The sequence below is a fragment of the Motacilla alba genome, chromosome 5 (genome assembly GCF_015832195.1).
Source record: "Motacilla alba alba isolate MOTALB_02 chromosome 5, Motacilla_alba_V1.0_pri, whole genome shotgun sequence".
Lineage (NCBI taxonomy): Eukaryota > Metazoa > Chordata > Aves > Passeriformes > Motacillidae > Motacilla > Motacilla alba.
The window spans coordinates 3,539,880-3,560,713 of record NC_052020.1 but is presented as its reverse complement, the minus strand read 5'-3'; the positions used below and the strand labels follow the sequence as shown (position 1 = coordinate 3,560,713).

Below are 20,834 nucleotides of genomic sequence, written 5' to 3'. Positions count from 1 at the left end.
GTGGGATCTTTTCCTGCAAGGCTTGAGAGAGAAAAAACCTGGAAGATTTTCTGCGAAGGGTTCACTTTATGTTTGTAGATTCCTTATTTTCTAGTGCTTTAATACTTCTTGGCCTCTTTTTCTTCTTGGTAGTGTTCCTGTCTATCTTTTCTCTTGTGACAGTCTCACGAGAGAACACAAAGTGTAACAAACTAAAATGTGGAGTACCAAATTGTTGCAGAAGTCGTTGTATTCCATTAAGAGGGTAGGTTTTGGAGAGAAGGACTTTCTGGATGTGTCTCTGTATATCTCATCTTTCTGACAATTACTCGCCTAAGTTGATTCAGCTAACTTTTTTTTTTCTTTGGCCCTTTGAATGTGTGCTGGTTTTTTAACCTTGAAAACTTTCTGAGGTATAGTAAGAGACCATTCAAAGCAAGATATTCTCTAACTGTGTTTTATTTTAGTGGCATTCCAGACATTTCAATAAACCCTTTCATTCAGGTTATTTAAATTAAATTTTCAAAAGAAGTGTGGGCTTCTAAGTCATGTTGATAGTTCTGACAGTTTTCCTGCATATTTTTGCACTGTATGTCTTTAAGATTGGTTTAATTTCCTGTGATTTGGCCTTTATTTCATTCTTTGTGTGTGGGAAGAGTCAGTCAAGGGCAAGGTCTCTAAAATATCTTTTGAAAAGGCTGGACGTATTCTATGCCAAGGTTTGCTGGTCAGAGAACGTTCTTATGGAAAATCCAAAGGGCCACATGTAAACCTGTCCCAGTCCCTCTGGATGTCAGAAATGATGTGCATGTCTCATTCTCTTCCTTCTCATGAGTATCCTTCCAGGTTCATCATACTGATGTGGTGTGGGTGATGAATTGATTTCTCCCATTCATTTACAGTTTTTAAAGGTATTGTGCTGCCTTCTCCCTTTTAGTTGGGACAGCGAAGAGAGCCTTGTCCATGATCTTGTATTTAGGTCCAACCATCCACGGATTTTGCCATCCATGGATCACTGAAGAAGCATCACTTGCTTCTTCAAACCTAAAAGTCATTAATCCTTCTGCTAAAACTTGGAGATGGGTTGTGTGCCAACACTTCAAGTCTTGAGCCTGCTAGGGTAGACAGTGGGTACTGGCTCCAGAACTACAACCAGCAGGTCCTTGAGCTCTTGGACACCAGGTTGTGTAGGGGGGTTCATACCCTGGGTGTGCCTACAGGGTAACTTTGTAATTTTTACAGCGCAGACCAGAGGGTAAAGGTAACTCTGTAAGAACAGAAATGTGCTAACTGAAGGGCTGAATCCACAAAGGCTTCTGTACTTTATGCTGTATTTGGAGCACTGGTGTATATAAGTACACAAAAGGTTGGTTTTCCAGCAGTGGTTTCTCATAAGGAGGGTACAAGGAATCAGAATCTCCACCCTCACCTGGGTTATGCCCAGCTTTTTACTGTGATGGAAACTGGGAGGATTCACTTTAATTCCTTATTGCTGTGTTTCCCAAGCAGCTGTGAGGAAGCATGTTTCTGTGGATGCTTTGGAGGACAAAAATTCTCCGAGCAGTGCAATCAGTATTATAGTTGTATAGATAGAAACAGTGTAGGGTAAGAGCTCCGATACTCTGCAGCTGGCTGTTTCATTAATATAGAGTTTTTAGGTTAGAAAAGACCTCAAAGATCATAGACTCCAACCCTTAACCTGTTATTGTTCCTTAAAGAAATAACTCTTATAAATTCTGTGAGTGTTTTAGTACACTTTTTTTTTAATCTAGATATGAAAGCATCCTCTAGACACTTAGTGAAAAGCTATTGTATTGCTAAATCTGTGGAAAAGAATTATTTTCTTAATTCTGTTGCTTTTTAAAAGGTGAGAGATAAAACACTCAGAATAGAATAAAAGACTCAGTTATTCAAACTTTAGACTGTGAAATAGAATTGCTACTTCTGAAACACTGGCAAGAAGTCAATTACATGACAAGAATGTCTCTTCAGCTTGCTCTGGAGTTGAACATGGGGTTTTTTTAGCATTTTTACAGTTTTTAATTTTATGAGTTTTTTAATACTAAAAACATTTGAGGTTGTATAACCTCAAATGTTGCACGTCTTTAGAACACTTGCACGCTAAACTTTTATTTTTGTGTAAAGTTCTAACAACATCAGATGTAATGAAATACTTTGTATATGTGGCTGGTTATTATTGAGATGTACAGTATCTTTTTGGCCATTCTGTACTGTACATTTTCTGTATTCAGGAGTGAAGTGAAGAAGTGCCACCAGTGAAAGTTATATTGCAGTATGGCAATGCTTCCAGGTCCTCTTGTTCTTGTTATTCTGACTTGTGCTGCAGACTAGGGGTACCCAGATATAACCGGTTACTCAATAACTCCTCAAGTACTATCTACTGCAGTTTGGTTTTCCCCCCTTAGCCTAGTATGTGTTAAGACATGGTGAATGTTGTGATTTTTGTCATAGCTAACAGGGTTTTGAGCACCTTGTGTGTCTATGGCAACAGTAGTCTGATCTGTTTAATAAATAGATGTAAGAAGTAGGGAACATAGGTATTTAGTATCTTCTGGAGTTAAAGAAAGGCATCTGAAGCCTCTTCACATAAGCCTTTTAAATCCAAGTGTTGTTTTCATAATTATAACAGGATTTATTTTTAGTGACTCCTTCAAAAATTTCCCATCCCATTTTCAGTTCAAATACATAAAATTCTTACTGATGTACTGACATTTTATTTAGTGCCCATCTATATTAGGCTTTACTAATTTCCTTTTCATTTCTTTATATTTGTTTTATTAATTTGGATTTAAAAATTCCCCTACCAAAGAGATGGTCATAAAATGTTTTCAGTAAATAATTAGTTCCTATCCTTTGGTTTTAGGTACAAAGAAATACTTAAAAATGTTTTTACAAATCGTGAGGAAATCAGAAAAGAGTACCTCAAGGTGGAAAAGAAACTGAGAGAAAATATACTAAAGAAATATTACCAGAATCAATGTCATGAACAAATTCAATTGATATGCTCTGAAGAAAGAGTAGAAAAGGTGAGTATTCTGTAATGTAGTGCAGGGTTTCATCTCTTCATTTTGGTATAATTGTGTTAATTTTTCTTAAGTAATTGTGTAAGGCATTAATGCATAAATATTTCATTAAAATGGGACATACAGATTATCTCTCCTCTGTGACTGTTGATGTAGTGATCTAATTTTTGAGGTCAAGGGCAGAGTATGGTTGTCTTCTAAATAGAAAAGAGTACCTCTGCCTTGTTAGGACACTACCTTGCTTATATCCAACTTGCTGTTGCTGGATTTGTGCCTTCTAGTTGTCATATTTCAGAAACAGCGCAAACATCAGAAGAGTTTCATATTTGAAGATAGAGGGTTTTCCTTTTTACTCAATGCTTTATCCTTTAGCAGGCCTTTTGTAGGACATACTCGAGTTACTAGGAATTATTTGGTTATGTTTTATAAAAGTAAGGAAAAAATCATTATATATAAAGAGAATTTGGTGAACATAATTTGAAAGTTTCCACCTTAAATGCTGATTATTTGGGGGGGGGGATTTTTTTCAGGCCACTTGCAAGCGGGATCTAAGGCTTTCAGCACTTAACAGCCACCATGTACGCATGCAGAAAAAAAAAGAAGAGCAGAGCAATCTCTTTGAGGAAAACACCAAGTGGCTGCACCGTGTTGAAAATGAAATGCGCCTCCTGGGTCAAGATGGATGCATCCCAAAAGTAAAATACCTTTCACTTTGTCATGGTTGGAGATGGGGGAGAATTGGAAAAAGGGTAAAACCTCTGGGTTAGGGACAGCTTAATAATTGAAGTAAAGTAAAGTATATGGAAAGAGTATACAGAAGGAGGCAAACATGTTTGGGCATGCATAGATAAGCATCTGTGTGGGCCTGTTGGACTTTTAATGCTGATTGCAGCATGCACACACACACTATTGGTCAAAGGAATCTACAAATTTATATTTATGCACGTAAATAAAAATCAAATAATGAATACTTTTCTACTGTAAAACGTTATTACAATAATATAGCTCTACTCCATCTTTACTTTTCAATATAGGCTGATCAAATATTATTTTTAGTTGAAGTTTTAGTTTCTTTCTACCAGTTTGATGCACAGCTGTTTTTTCATTTTTATTCCTAATTTCCTAAAGGAACTTTGTCAAGATCTGCAGTATTGCCATTTAAACCTAGAAGTTCAGGCCCTTAAAGCCCAGATTGAACACATGTTGGCTCTGGTGTCCCTTCAAGATCAGTATAATAAGCAAACAGAAAAGTAAGTATGGTTTCATGGCAGGTGGGATAAGACTTATATTCTGACTTGTAACTTAAGAATACCTATTTAGAGAATTTAGTTTTAATTGAAACAAAAGCAAGGTTCTTCTCAAACTTTTTGTTTTCTGGGTTAAGATTGTGTTTTCTTAAGGGAACTTGTCTTGCCTTTTGCTGTTTTACAGAGTACTAAATACTGCGCTTCCAGTGCTTCGCAAGCAATACTTGATGTTGAAAGAAGCTGGGTTGACAAATGACTTAAGTGAGACTGACTATGCAGAGGTTGAGCAGCTGATTCAAAGGCAAAAATCAGTAGCTTGGGCTGACCAGTCTGAAGAAAAGAATCAAAATCAAAACCATGAAGTAGAAATGTCAGCTATCTTTTCATTCCCACAGCTTGTGAGCAGACCAAACACCCCATGCAGTAAGTATATCATTAATTATTTCTCTGTTTGAAATACTTTTAAGTATCTCCTGCAACAGTCAGATATCATCCATAAACACAGATGTGCACATCTGCAGACACTGAAGCCAAATGTAAAATTGATTCTCAGACCCACTTTCTGTAGGTTTTACACCATTCTTAATTGGATATGGGAAAGAAATTTACTTTTTCAATGGCTAGAACACACTGCAACAAATGAATTAATCCTCTTCTTGTTATAATGTACCCTATGTATCAATGTTCATAGATCCTGTGAGTGCTATTAAAAATTGCATTTGAATCTTTCATGTGACATTGATGGGAAAGGAATCAGTGTTAGTTGGTTATAATTCTGTTAAAGTGACTTGAAACATTAAGCAGGTATAGTTTTGTGTAGTTTCTAATAGCTTTGGGGGAGATGAGATTTACTATTAATTACAGGTTCACTTGAAATCAATTTACTACAGTATTTTAGGAGTTTCTGTTTTCAAGAATTAAAGGATTCACCATATCTACCATGGAACTGACTTTTCCTATATCCTGATGGCCCCAATTTTTCCCCATAATTCTATATAGCTGGCTTTTCTTCTTTAGCTGTGAAGGGAGTTGTCCTAGAGCATGGTCTGGGTAAAAAGGGATGAAGAATCTGTATAGACAGTGCTGTTCTGATGGATTACATGCCAAATTTCATCCTGATAGTGCAACTGCTGTTGGGCCCATGCTTGTGTTTTGTGCTGTGGACAGGGAGCACTCAACACCCTGAGGCTTTCTCATTACTGCCAGTAATCCATAACTGACAGACACCCATAGGTAACTAGGGAAAAAAAGATAAATACTGCTTCAAAAATACTTCAGCTTCTCAAAAGCTGGTAATCCCAAAAAGAGCATTGACCCCTGGTGAAGTGTGAAATGAGTTACCTCCTTTTGATAGCTTCCTTCTTCTCTACAGCTTGAGAATTATTCTATCAAAACCACCTATTGCCCCTCTTCTCATAAGGAGTGTCTGTCATTTTTGGCATGTGTTTGTGTTGCTGTTGATGGTACCAAGTAGTTGATACAGTGTTTCACTGTCTGCAGTGTGAAGTTCAGACTGTGTTGGCAGTGGCCTGGAGTTATTTGAGTTGCTTTGTGTTTCGGTTGGTTTAGGGGTTTTATTCCTGAGTGGCATTGGTTTGATTTTAGTTTGGGTTGCTTTTTCTTTTTAATGTGTATTTCATTTGCTGTTCTCTGTAGAAACAAAAGCAAAGTTAGCAGATTTGCATGCTTACACTTATTGTTCTGCCTGTGTCAGTCAGGGATTCATTTAGCAAGGTTGAAAGCTGGGATTTATTTTAAATCATAGGCATATGGTTGTAGATACTGGGGGTTGGGGGTAGAGGTACTCTTTTTTCTGACAGAAAAAAGGGACGCTAATCTAGAAGCTCTGTAATATCCTTTGTAAGGAAATGTTGATTGTAATGATTCTGTCTTGTCATATGTAGGTTATCATTCTTGTGGATTTTAGTTTCTGATGTTAGTAAGCTCTGTTAGAGTTCTTGATTAATCTACTTCATTTCTACCTTTCTTAAGATTACTGAAGATTACTTCCTTGGAAGGGGTCTCTCATATATTAAATAGTATTAAAGTCATAGTATGGGAGGAAAAGGTAAAGATGTTTTCTGGACATTCATTGAATGTCTGTTTCTATGGTCAAATTACCAAGGTGGTCAATTCTTGTGAATCAGCTCTTCATTTCTAGTGAAAGCTAATTAAAGTTCATGTGCATTGCCTAAGCACATGGAGGGCTTCTCTACAGGAGTTGACCTCCTTCTATCTTCTTTTTCCGTTAGCCTTTGAAATCTTTAAACACCTTTTGTAAAATTCTGACCTTATTTAGAAGTTAAATTTGTTGCTTTTTACAGAAAAAGCTGGCTTTCCAATATACTCTTTTTTTTTGACGCATATATTAAAAATTTAGATGAAGCTTGTGTATGCTTAATGTAACTATAAGCATGCAATGTCATGAACAATTTAACTGTGTGTCTCAAAGAAAGCACAAGCTGTGGGAGCAAGTTCATTTAAGAACGTATTTGGGCACCCATTCTTAAGTGTTCATTAATGAGGAGCCATAGAGTATTCAGAGTTCAGACTGATGGGTAGAGAGCTCTGACTGGTATTTGCAAGTATTTCTTTGAATGAGGAAGTTCTTGGCATTGTTTCAAGCATCCCATTTCCAGAAGTCTTACTGTACATTACCACTGAGAGGATGGAAGTGATTTATAGGGAAAAAAAATGCAATCTACTGCCTCCCCTTGTCACAAACATTCTGATCTGAAAAGTCAGTTTTTTATTTTGTATGGCAGGAAAAGTTGAGGTGTAGTTGCACATACTAAAAGATTTTATTAAAATTAGGAAAAGCATGTGTCTTGAATAGGAAAGGTTTGTCTTACTAAGCAGCTCTTCCATTGACTTCTGAGTGTTTTTTCTCATGCTGTGGAAAGCAGTACACCTGGTCACTGGGACTTGCAAGAATGCAGCTTGGATTTGAGCCTTTTTCAGTTCTCAGCTGTTGTTTGTGAACCTGTTGTGAAATTTGCCATCACAGTGATGATGCCTTTGGGTCACAGGAATATGAAATAATTGAAATGCATTGACTAGACCTCATTTGCAGTTTGGAATTCCATGAGTCAGTTGTTAAAGGAATGAAAACGGATGATTAGAATTGTAATTTGATCAATCAGTGGTAGCCCAGAAATGTTTATTGAAATGAATACATTAATATTTAATTTCACTTTAGCAGAACAACTTGCTAGACTTAATTTAGCACAGTTTCCAGAAATAATCCCCTTATGCATGTATTAGCATGAGTTCCAGAAGAAGACAAGTCTTGGCCATTATTTTGTCCCTAATGTCAATTAGAGCTAACTCAATTCATCAGAGCTGTTTTGCTATGAGCTCTGCTCTCTTTTCCTGTGACTCATGTTTCACACATAGTGCATTCTGCTTCTGGTATTAGTGCACAGGGCTGTAAATATCTGCTATTGCTGTTTCTTGTCCGATAAATCAGTACTTCTGAGTAGTCTTTTGGGACAAATGATACAGCAGACCTAGGACCAAAACCACCTCATGTCACTGGATGGGGGTGGTTGATCAGTGGGTGATAGCTTTTATGTTTAATTTCTGAGTGAATCTCTTGAATAGTATCTTAAAGATTTTTGACAATTACCTTTTATAAACATTAGCCTGAAATTAAGGATCAGCAAATATGTGATCTCTTCTCTAAAATATATTTGGAATAATGTTTATTTTTAAAGAGATGCATTGTCGCTGTGAAAGTACTAGTTAAGGAAATAAAACTTAGACATTTTTCTTTTAAGATACCTCATCAAGTTAACGTGGCTGTTCTGTAAAGCATATGAGTGATTCATTTTTGCACATGAAATAAAAAATATTACTGAATTATGATGATGGCGATATTGATGCAAAAGACTGAAGTAGCTGTAAAACATGAAGCAAAAATAGACTATAAACATAGTATCCCTGCCTTATTATGGAACACATTTGAATTTTTTTTTATAGTTGGAGCATGTTGTTTATCTTTCAGTAGGAAAATAATGACAATATTTAATGATTACCATTAGCCATCCATTCAGGAATTAGTTGGATTTGTTTTTTAAGGAAATGTAAATAGTCCTACTTGGTTCTCCACTGTATCATCCTCAGTATCATGTATTTAGAAATGTATGGAAGTAGTAGAATTTCTGTAGCAACTTCTGTTGTCTGAGTCCGTTTTACATAAATTTCTCCATAGTAGCTATTAAAAGCACTTGCCAAAAAGCTAGCAATTGACTTCAGTATCTTCTTTAGTAAGGTGGAAATAGCAACACTGGCAATTCTTATTTTGTGGGTACCAATATTTTTCTTGCTGTATGTTTATTTACCTGAGGTCATAACTGTTTGGAGCTGTATACGGTAGAGCAAGAAGCTAAAATGGAATTAGGATTTTGGAGTTGTTTTTGTCACATCATATTTGGTTTATGTTATTTAGTGAAGCCAAGTTACATACAATATTGCTGGTTTGTTTGCCTGTTTACGGTGTTAGGAGCAACCTAATGTCCTCACAAAAAGCTGTGGGAAGGAACACTTCTTAAGTATCTTGTATTGTTTCCAACACTTTTTAATGACAAGAAAAGCTTGTTGTGTTTTAACTTCGTTTTACAGTGAGTTTTATTCCAGAAATAAATAGATTTTAAAAATAGGTCTTTGTTTTTACTAACAGCTTGTATTTGCCTTTTATAGAATTCCTGCAACTATCGTTATTAGTTTACTTGTATTACCGTAAAAATGCTCTCCAGTATGATGGAATTCATCAAATTATTTATGTTGGCAGTACTTTTGTGTTCTTTACGTATTTAGTTAATGATTTAAATGCCGGTATTTAAAGTTAATTTTAAAATGCTTCCATTTAGGCCTGTGGAAGCTTCTAAACCTTGGCACTCCCACCAAAATGTTTCTCCATCAGACTTCCTTCTAGTAACTTTAGGACATTAGCAAAACCTCAGCGTCTTACAGTAAGCAAACTTTGTGAAACTGAAACCTCCCTGTCCTAATGTAGTAATGGACTAATAGAATTGTAACCATTCTTTTTCCTGAAACAGACATTCATATGCATATAAACAGGAGTTAAAACTAATAAATGAATATTTTAAATGTGTCCTGAGTCATTTAATGGATAGTTATTTCAAACACTAGATTTATATAAAACCTTATTCTTGTATTTAAGAATACAAGATGTCAAAAGTCTTCTTAAAAAAGATTTGGATTCAGTTTTGTGTTGTGATGACTAGAATTTTTTTAAGGTTTGTTAGTCTATTAGACTGAGGTATATGTTGTACTTATTAAAACAAAATTAAAGAGCAAGTACATAATGAAGCATAGCATTGTTGATAGTGACAGAGTAGATGTTTTAAACTGTTCATAAATAAGTTTCTTGCTTTTTACTAAATCCAACCAAGTCTTGGAGAAATATGTCTTTATCACACTGGGCCTTCTTTATTTTGGGTGGAGGTAAAGATTATTTGGGGAATTCTCAGGCCCTGAATTAGCTTAATGTTTAGATTACAATCAGCATCTAAGCAACCTGCTGCATTTCACCTGGTGAAAGCTGGCTGTGGATTAGATGTGGTGTAAGATAACAATATATTTTTCATTTTAACAAAGAAAAGGTCCTTTACATACATCAAGTGAGCTGTTCATAAGTGCACACATAGACAAATTCACAATCCAGTTATTTCATGCCAGGTAGTCCTCTCAGGCCCAAGTTTTCCATATATGTGTTTCTTTAAAGCTCCAAGCAATGTAATGGGATTGAAATTGTTCATGTAATTGTCCAAACAGCTTTTCCCATGAGCAGTTTGAGCATTGTTCATTCTGACACTGAGCCCCTGAGTGAGGAATTAAATGTTTGCTTTGTTTTCTCAATGGTTTCATTATTGAATTAAGTTGTGGCAACATAGAATAGACCTGTGGCCTGTATCTAAGTTCCTTGGTACTTGCACATACTTTGATACTACCTGTTGTATCCTCCTGGAACAGGTCTAGGTCTCACTGTAGTCGTTAAATCCTTGGCTGTCCCGTACAGCTCTGTTTTCTATCTTCTAACTGGGCATTATCTCATCTAGCTGAGTATCCCATCATGTGGCATGTCTAGTTCCAAGGTGTATACCAAAACCAGTGTTGGGATTGACCCTCCTTGGCTTCTCTTCATGAGGACCTTACTTGGGCCTTTTTCCAAGATATGTGATTTCTGAGGGTGCTTGGGGAATTGGCTTTTTTAAAGCCTCTTGGCAAGTTTGGATGCAACTGTGCAATGAGATCAACATTAAGTGGAATCTGAGAAATGGTAAACAGAGAAAAAGCTACAACTTATTTAAGCCTTGCTTTCTGTAACAAATCAAGCTTGTGGAGGTGAAATAATACAATACATACATGTTCTTAAACAATTTTTGTCATGTTCAAAGAATGTTTTTGGAACAGTTAAAATGCCCTAAGTGTTAACACATGAGAGAGAACTACAGAAGCATTCAGACTGAGGAATTCAAACTAGCTTTCTTAGTCTGAGGCAAAAATAGAATGAAATTTAGAAGAAATAAGTATTTATCAACACTGTTCTGGGAATACCGTAGCTAATTCCTGAGTAACTTGCATCAATTTAAAATGCAGGAGTTCTTTTTGCAGTTGAGTTGTTCATAGGCATGAAGTAGGCAATGCAGAAAGGAGGAGTATGAGTCTGACTGCCAGCTGAAGGGGATCCAATCCATAGGCATTTTAAGGATACTAGGCTTCATTTCTTAAATTTGCACTGGAAGTTAAATATAGAAGCACTTGTGGTTTTGACAGCCCTCTCCTGTTCTTGATTTGTTTAAAAAAATTCCATAGCTTTTTGGTATTATAACTGTCTAAGTCACCATTTGAACAGTGAACTGTGTCTTAAAATGTCCCTCCTTCACTATAAGCTTGAGTGTAAGAGAAAGGCCTTTTCTGTCTTACTTTGGACATTGCCTTTATTACCACTTGCTTGAAAATAAAACCACTATGACACTTTCAAGAAAAATAGTTTAAATGAGGATGAATGAGACTGGCCAATTGCACTGTATTACCTGTATTACTTGCTTTATTTTTGAGGGTGGGAGAAGTTGTTAGTCAAGAGCTTTGCTCCCCACAGTTGATATAGTAGGGTGACAGAATCCTAGGAACTTTAACTTCTTTGTTTGCCCCTTTGCAAAACACTGCTTTCTCATTTGCAGTGTCAGGAAATTTTGTCCTTCTAGATGGTTCTGTTTCATTCCTTGATTTCAACAGTCTCTCATTATTCTGCATGGTACTTGCTGGGGAAAAAACTGCTGTGGTCAGGAGTCAGCTCCAGGTTACTGTGATTGTACCACCTTAAAGTATGAGTTTTGTCATGGTGGTGCAATAATTTTCAATACTCTTACTCTTCCATTTCGTCTTGTCGTGTGTCAGATCTTAGTTGTGATTATTTCTATAACTTCTAGGGTTAACTATGCCAACCTATGCACGTTTATAATACTTTGAGTGTCACAGCAAACGCTATCTTGGACAATGCTGCAGTAGAAATAATTTCACTTACATGATCAAGTTGATATGTATATGAAATAAATAGTATTTGTAATAATTTCTGCTAATGTCTCACTAGGGAAGAGGAGGGGAAAAGCCAGATGTGAGTAGTATGTGCGGTTAGATATGCTAACCATCATCACTCATGTTTGACAGGCACCTCTTTTGGTACACCATCACAAGAAACGAATAACAATACCCAACAGGTGTTAGAATACACAGAACCACCACAGAAGAGAACGAGGAGGAAGCTGATGGACTCTCCAGTGGTAGCTCCAAGTCCACCTGCCTCCAGCCACTGCAGCTTGCAGCACCTGGAGGATTCTCTGGCCAAGGAGGTGTACCCTCTAGTCGACACTCCGGACTCCTGCAGAAAGCCAGTGCAGAGCTTCTGTGCTCAGGCTGTGGTGAAGGAGGCTTTGCACCTGGCAGGCCTGGGGGCAGTCAGTGCAGATGTGCCAGCGAGGAAGGGCAGCATCATGGACACCACATGTGACGTGATCCCAGAGAGCCACGAAGCTGTCATGAACTCTACTATCATTCTCTATGAAGGTACAGATGAAACAGCTGAAATGTCTGCTTACTCATCTGTGAAGGAGTCACAGCCATGCAGCAATAGCATTGTGCAAAGGTATTTTCCTTTTATATGGGTGAGAAACATTACCAAGTCAGTTAATTCTGCCTGTCTTTACAGCTGGGTTTTTCCATTTCTATCCATTTTATAAATAACCCCAACATTTTGAAAATCAAATCCTCAATTTTGATCAACATCAAATTAAATTCTGCCATTATTTGAAAACAGTAGCATGTTAGTGACAACAAATGAAGTTGAAAGCTTATCCTCTTTTAGAAGATATGTACCAAAAAGAAAATACAGCATTCTCTAAATTGATTGTGATGCCTCAGGCGAGTTACTTTCTCTAAGCCTTATGTTTTCTGTTTGTAACATGGATACTTAACCTGTCCACATGGTGAAGTGCCATGCTTAAAGCTTCTGTGCATGTCAGAAGTCTTCAAAGCTTCCTCAAATAACATTAATGAAATTAATTTCCAGTTCCGGTTTTCAGCTTGCCATATATTTGTTTACAGTTCAGAACAAATTTACTTGACTTTTACCAAGAATATGTTTTACAAAAATATAATTCTTTCATTTCAGACTTGATCTTTCTTCCTTAAGAAGCAAAAATTCTGCTCCAGTGTTTGAGAAGCCCTCATATATGGCAATGACTTCAGCTGCTCAAAGAAAAAGAAAGATATTAAGGTAAGATTAAACTAATCCTTCTATACAAAATGAATTTTCATTTCTTATGTTCTTACTTCAGTTTCATTCTAATATTTCAAATCTGAAAACCTCTTATAGAAGTCATTTGGACCTGCATATGACATGTTCTGATTCAAATATGCTTGAATTCAATTGAACTTTTTTTTTGCTTTTCTGGGTAACTTCAGTAGGTTTTTTTTTATCTTAGTCTTTGTTTAAGAACTTCTGTTTTAATAATTACAAACTAAGATCATGTCTTGTGTAGCTGCTGTCTACTCAAAATAGAAAGATGGCACATAATTCTGAAAAGAGAAATTTTGTCATCAGTTAAAAATTTAAATTTTTTGGGAATGGTCTGCCTTTGCTGGAGTGCATTAGAAACTACCAAAATGGAAAGTAAGGAAAAAAATATACATGACAACATTTAGGTGATCAACTTTGATTTTCTGATAATTCATTTTCAGTTTCATATATTATGACTTAATTTTTGCAGTCTGCTTTAGGAAAAACTTTTGCATCATCACTTCTGGTTTATGACCCTAAAAGAGGTTTATTAGCAGGAGCACCAGAAAAGCTGAAACTGAATAGACATTAAGTTGAATTGTAATTTTTTTTGTGTATGTATTTCTTTGGTTGGTTGGTTTGGGGGTTTTTTTACTGTATTTAAACCTGATTAGCTGTGAAACAGCTGGTCTTTCTTTTTTTTTGTTTCCTATTTCCAAAGGCAGAAATTGATACAACACCATTTTTAAAATCATGTTACAAATGACCTGTTTCTAGACATGAGTGGAGCTATCACTGCACAGGTCTTATAAAGAATATCTCAAGACTGTTGGGACAAGGCTATAGACACATCACAGGACACTGAAGAAATTTAAGTGCCTTTTTGTTTATTAGCATCTTTAAAATAGAGAATTATCCTTGAAGATCAGAGTCATCTGGTCTAGTTTCAAGTAACGGTTCTGATTGTTATCGATTACTGTTCTAAACTGTCTTGCTAGGAGGAGGAATAAAAACTCTTTTGCTCTAGGATGAGAAAAAGGGCACTGCTCACATTTTCAAATAGCTGATTATGAATTTAGCAAAATAAATCAGCTGTTCTCTGAAACCAAGATAGTTTTTCTACATTCTCTCTAAGGCCTTTTGAAGCCTGATTTATCTAGTCTTAAGGTAAAAGTTCTCAGACAGGCTTTTGAAGTACTTTTTTGTCATAACTGTGCAATAATTTTAAAACATACACATATATATATGTATATGTATGCTTATTTCTTCCCAAAAGACTAGCTGTTTCTGTTCACCTTGTTTCTTTTGTGTCTCAAACTTATTTCCCAGTACACTTCAGAAAAATCCCACAACTTCTGTTCCTTTTATAGAGATCGTTGGGCCTCAGTAACTTGCCTGTAGACTGAAATTCTTTATGGTTTTGCCTAGCAGTTGGTGATGAAGAGAAGGAATGAAAACACATTTCTGAAGGAGGAAAGGAATATGCTCCTACTTTTCAGAGTCCTTCATTCCATTGTCTTCTTTACTTTTCATCTTTTCTCCCTATGCTTTCTCTGATTGAAGTGGCTCACTCTGGTCATTCTTCTCCTATTAATGCTAGAATAAAAATATAAATTTCAGTCATATGGTCCACATTAAAAGTATAATTTGAAACAGTTGTATTTTCAGGATAAGGGATTAGAGGCAAGTCAGTCATAAGAGACTATTTTACCAAATAATGGTATATTCTTATTAGCATAAGTGCTCTTGCAAGAGGCATTCATGAGTAGATTTTTAGGACTGGCACAAGGAAAGTCTTAGTCTTTGCTGCTTGTTATAGATTTTCATTTAGGCAGAAAATTATTATTAAGAAAGTGTGAGTTAGGGGACTCTAAAGTGGAAATAATACAATATTTATTACAGGAATAGGAAAAGGCTAGTATCTTGGGACATAAATATGATTAGCTTGTTTACGAAGCTGTCTGGCAGAGTGGAACCGAGGAAGTTTGTGAGGCAATTGCAGAAGGGTGAGATCAGATAGGTTCATAATTTTCACTGTAGACCTTAAGTCCATCACATAAAGTGCTGGGGATAAAATATAAAGGTTTTGTTTTAATGAATTTGAAGCTGTAACAGTTTTCTTGCAGCTTAGTTAAAAAGTATTGTCCGCTATGAAGCCACCCCCTCCAACTGTGTTGGAGGCTGTAGAAAAGTTATTGTAGCAATAAAAAAATGTGATTTGTTCAATAAACACAGCCTGGTCATTTCAAGGATTTTGTAACATGCCTTAAGATTATTTCTTAGTATAATTTGTATGTGATGGCCATCAAACTGGCTTCTGTGGTTCCAAACAAAACTGTGATATATTGTCCTGCCTTTGAATACAAGTGCCAACATTAGTTCTTATTTTCACAGCTGAAGCATTCTTGCAAATTTTTAAAAAGGAGAAAGGGGAATAGTATCCATAGATATACATAATAAATTAGTTTATTCCTTGCATTCTGTTACAATTCTATGAACACTGGATAATATTTAAAATATTGCTACATTGCAAGGCCAGAACCACTGTTAGTAGTGACTGTACTAAAGGCAAACTCTTTTCTGGAACTTTTGCAGCTCCACCTCGAACACCGTGCTGGGCAGCCTGCAGGCCCCGGCTGCTGCAAAGCGCTCTCGGCAGGACATCCTGTTGAGCCATGCAGCCTTGAGAGTACCCCAGGTGGCTGGTGAGTGTCGGGGCTTGGGTGGGTGACACTGCCTTTGCTGCCTCAGGCTTTAGCTTTTCTATTTTTCACATTCTGTGCTGCTCTAGTGTGTGGGTCTGAGCTTCCTATGAGGGCATGGTGAGCTCTCTGCACAGAGCAGGGAGACAAAACAATTCCTTCTCCAGCTGGGCACCGAGGACAAATGATCCAAATCTCAGCCCAAGAGCACAAACAGCGTGGGCTGGAGAGAGAAAAACAAGCAGGATGGGAGTGCCTGGGCTAAAGCTGGAATGGGACAATGAACTGCAAGGTGCAAATGGAGCAGAACTGATCCAAGGGAGAGACCCTGGGAGCGCTCGTGCATTTTGGGACCATTTTGGTTCATCCTGGGTGCAGCCCTGGCTGGGCTCTTGTGCTGCCCAAGGTGGGTCCATGGAGGAGATCCTTTGAAGAAATCCCTGCTTTATTCTTTAGCTCTGTCCAGCCTCTGCTCTGGGGCAGCCTGCACAAGGTGTCAGTTTCTGGTGATCACAAAGGGACAGAAGGCATCACCTTGGTAACAGTGGTTGCACAAGTTAATTAATTTTGCACAAGTGCAAAATTAAGATTACCTCTCAATTCATTTTTTCGCTTTAATAGCACGTATTGCTATGACAGTGTACTAAGCCATTGGTTTGAAGTATATCCTTTTTTTTTTAAAACAAAGACCCAGAATGTCAGTTATATAGATAGTATCTAATCAAAATTCAATTCAATATTATTACAAGGTTGTTGGGAAACCCTTTTTCCCAAGAGCCAAGGTATTCCACCTAAAATAGTTTATTAACTTGTTGAGAAATTTGATGAGCTTTATTACCTATTTTGTCTTTGCCTAAGTGTGGTTTATCAAGAAATGAAATTCTCTAATTTCCATACCAGTTTTTAATTCTTTGCTTTATTTTACAACACAAAACCAATTTGTTTTAACAGATAAAATGTATTTTCAGAGATTTATTGGTCTTAAAATTTGGGGCTTTTTGGGCAAAAACAATAACTGAGGCAAAATTATTTTGTTTTTAGCATACTGCTGATAATAGTATTAGCAAGTTCTGTTGTGTGCAAGTTTGCCTCAATTATATGGCTTCTCTCTGAGGTGCATAAATCTTTTCTGTGATAAAATCAGTTACAAATAATTTTTTCAGCCAATGTTCACAAATGTCTTCACAATTTTATAAAAACCTCTGCCTCTCCTAGTGCATGGCACTAAGTTGCTTGACCTCTGAAGCAGATTTTAATATGTTAAATCTGTACAATTTTCCTTCATGTCTGCCTCCTTTTCCTCTCTGTCTTCAAAGATACGCTTAACGATCTTCTTGGGCTATCTAGAGGAGATCTAATATTAGTTTTTAAATTTTAGTCTGCTTTTCTTATGAAATAGAAAAGCAATGTGAGAAAACATTTCCATTGTGTAGATTTTTCCAGTGCTATGATCAATATACTGGTTTTATAGCACATACATATCTTTAAGTAAAAATTGCTGTGAGGGAATGTGAGGGAAAAGGTCTCCATTGGAAATGTTGAGGTTGTGTTACAAGAAGCTTTCTGGAAACTGAATATACCTGGGTCTAAGCTCTGTCTAACCAAGTTACCTATTAGGCAGATTTCATACTGGGTTATATCAGGGTCAATGTCTGCTCCAACTGACCAGGTTAGGATGGTACCACTCTTCAATCCTAACTCTGGGATTAAGGAACTATGTAATGCAGAAGCATGTTTTGAAATGAGAATAAAACTTTGATTATTCAGTGTTGAACTGTATATGAAATAGACTTGATTTTAGAGAGCCTGCATTACAAGAGCAGAATAAACCTTAACCAAATACCTAAGAGGAAGAGTTATTTTCAGATTAAAAAGACAAAATTTTGAAGTAGTGTTCATTTTTCAATGCTGTTCTATAATAAGAAGGATTTATAACGTTTTTCATGTTTCTACATCTTTTTATAGACCATTGTGCTTTTTTAATAGCATCTCCTGTCAGTTGAGGGTCTAATCATGGGACTTTCTAGACAATTAAAGCACTGGATTACTGAGCTAAGAGTGATTACATGTTTGCATATTTAAATGAGGCTTTCAGTAAAGGAAAGAAATGTGTAAAAATTCTTAGACCTATTCTGAAAAGGAGGTCCATGTCAGCTACAGTCTGCTTATGTTTATTGAAGGAGTTTCTCTCTGTTTCTCATAGCATTTCTTTCTTTGCTAGGAGTTAAAATGAAGAGCAGGAAGCAAGAACAGAATATGCCAAGGAACTTCATTAGAAGCCTTTCTCAAGGAAATGTCCCACTGGATGTTAAATCAAGGACATCAAAAAATCTTTTACTTCGTGTTTCCAAGAAAAAAAATAGGATTTAGTTCTGAGTTCATCCCTATTTCAAGCAGGATTGATGGATAGCAAATGTGAATAGGGTGAATTGTGATCTCCTCCTGTAAATAGTTTTGAGAGTTTCAAGATGGAAGTCTTACAAAAGTTATTTTGACGCCCTAAATTATTTTCATTGGAGTAGCTTCCCTGTGTTAAAGGAGATTTTCATTCAGAAGCAAGTTAGGCAGATGCTCATATTAGAACATGTTCATGCTTAGCATTACAATGCCTTAGATGTTCTTAGATTGTTAGCATCTGTGGATGACATACGGAGTTCCAAGAGACAGAAAAATATTTCCAAAAGTGGCATTTTTTCCTTTTTTTTTTTTGTCTTTCTGGTTTTTAGTCTGTTACTTGGTTGTAAATGTTCCTGTTCTGTTTATTCCATTTAATTCATCTGTAAATATGTCTTTTATTAATTATTTCAAATAAATTTTCATATTATTAAGAGCAATATAATGTGAAATGTATTTCTAGCAAAAAATGTTCCTTTCTTCTCTTGTGAAAAATGTCTAAATCGATTTGGACAAATATTGTTATAAGTACATGCTGTTTATAATGACTTCTAGCAAATTTTTCATGTTCAGAGAGAGAGCAATGTATGGCTGTATTGTAGCCTTGACAGCCTGCCCAGCCTTCAGAATGTCATTCTGCTGTGTTTGGCCTGTGTAAATGAAGTGAATTTCTCCAATCTGGTGAGAGCCAGAGGAAGAAGTCCTGTAAGTAGTTTGTGGTGTCAGAACTGTTTGAAGCAAGGAGCTTCCCACCTGATCAGTTCACTAATATGCTGCAGAATTCATGCTTGACACATTGGAGGAGCATTTTTCACAAGCCTCTGAAGAAGGAATTGGGAGCTGCCTGCAGAAACTTTCAGGACCACTTGTTGGGAGGTGCAGACCGTGGTGCAGAAGCAGTCTTCCTTGGGGAAGTTCAAGGAGGAAGAAATCATTTCTAAAGAAAGAGGCATTGCTAGTTAAAAATACTAGGAGAGAGAAATTGAATCCTCCTAGTTGCTTTCTAAAATGATTGTAGGTGATACAGTTGTGGTGAGCCTGGGATCTTGTAGTGTAATGAGAACTGGGAAAAGGCTTGTGTGAAGCCTGAAAACTAGGATTTGGGACATGTCCACATAGCAAGGTGATGTAATTTCGGTAGAATGAAGAGGGAGGGTCATTTCAGTATTTCCCTCTCATGATGAACAGCAAGATTTTGGAATTAATTTTAATTTATGATTTTGATACTTAAGTTGTAGCTTAAGTGTAAGCTTAAAGTTGTAGAGACTGTTTTTGACTTACGGGTGTTTTTCAGATTCTCAGCGTTTAATGTAAAATGTACACAGGGAGCTGCTTTTGTTGATATCATGTGTACAAAAGGCATGTTGGGTTTTGCTAAATATACTTGTTACTTTCACTGCTCTTGTGACATGTAAGACTTAGCCACAGATGTCCATAGCAATCTTGAAAAGTTTTTAGACAAGCTTGTGCATGCACCATTTTGATATGTCAAAACATAAAACTGATGAATCCCATGTTTTCTTAATGTCTTTGGCATGCACTTGAGTGGAATCACTTGGTTCAATTGCAACACTTGCAGGGAGAAAAAAAATTATTGAGAAAATTAAAACCTGACATGAGAAGTGATTGAATCAGAAGTTGATCATAGATTTGTTAGCTAGGTACGCATTTACCATTTATAACTAGCATAATGTGTTTCCAAAGATACAGCAGATTGAAGGGAGGTTTTTGTATTTCATATTGCTATTGAGTAATGTTCTGCACTATTAATTGTATGTGCATTTGTTTTCTTACGTGCTGTGAACATATCTAGACTTCATAGGCTGAAAGTTCTTCCCAGCACATTCCACACACATTACTGGCACAAAACTTCTCATAACTTTTCATTGCCTAAGAAGTTTTTCTGTCAGATTGCCAGTTAGGTAGAAGGCAATGTGTATTTGGGAAGCAGTGGAGGTGTGATATAGCTGATTTCATTTCCTTGCCAATCTACTTTGCTACCTGCTGGCTTGTCTTTACAAACTAATTAAGGAATAGCATTTATCTGAAGTATATATTTTTCTGATTTCACTGTTGTGCCACACAGGGTTAAGTTGTGTCATTGTTGCAAGTGTGAAAAGGATGTTAAAGATCTCATCCCACTGGGAAATTCTTACAAGAACATTCAAAGGCTGCAGGGTATGGTTTGTACTATTATTCATTTACTTGCTTATTATAACAACATTGCATCAACAAAAAGTCCTTCTCAGACTATTATCTTGGCCCATTCAACTTAGCAGACTTTAAGCCCATTTGATTTTTAGTTACTCAAGAAATTCCAAGAAGGGGGAATTAAAAGAAAGATAGAAAAGAGCACTACCCCCTTCTGGGTTCCAGTAGTGTTCAGATGGAAACTCCAAGATGTAGGTAGAGTCAAGATGAAAGCTTCACCTCATGTTTGGCCTTTGATAGCCCTGTGCCTTTCCCCCAGGTGGGGCTTGCGGTCCTTTGGCCACTCAGGAGCTGGCTTAGGGCAGAGTGGAGCATTGTGCTTGTGCTTGACACCCCTGCCAGGCTGGGACAGGGGCTCCAGGGGCAGTTCAGATGCTTTAATATAGCCACAAATTATTTCAAAAAGGGGTTTCAGGGTAAGCTGACAAAAATTATTGAAATTAGATTATTCAGT

The 20,834-nt window shown here is 36.6% G+C and overlaps 1 protein-coding gene across 3 annotated transcripts in view; it reads left to right on the top strand.

The window, feature by feature from the left end:
- KIF18A (kinesin family member 18A) overlaps positions 1–18,601 on the top strand; it is a 31,255-nt gene extending 12,654 nt beyond the window's left edge. For all 3 annotated transcript variants that reach the window (XM_038139666.1, XM_038139665.1, XM_038139667.1), the window contains exons 10-17: positions 2,864–3,026; positions 3,554–3,718; positions 4,152–4,273; positions 4,455–4,693; positions 11,966–12,440; positions 12,966–13,070; positions 15,669–15,778; positions 17,997–18,601. In XM_038139666.1, coding sequence (XP_037995594.1) covers positions 2,864–3,026; positions 3,554–3,718; positions 4,152–4,273; positions 4,455–4,693; positions 11,966–12,440; positions 12,966–13,070; positions 15,669–15,778; positions 17,997–18,145 — 1,528 coding nt within the window. In that variant the 3' untranslated portion in view covers positions 18,146–18,601. The remainder of the gene's footprint in view (positions 1–2,863; positions 3,027–3,553; positions 3,719–4,151; positions 4,274–4,454; positions 4,694–11,965; positions 12,441–12,965; positions 13,071–15,668; positions 15,779–17,996) is intronic.
- Positions 18,602–20,834: the final 2,233 nt, after the last annotated feature.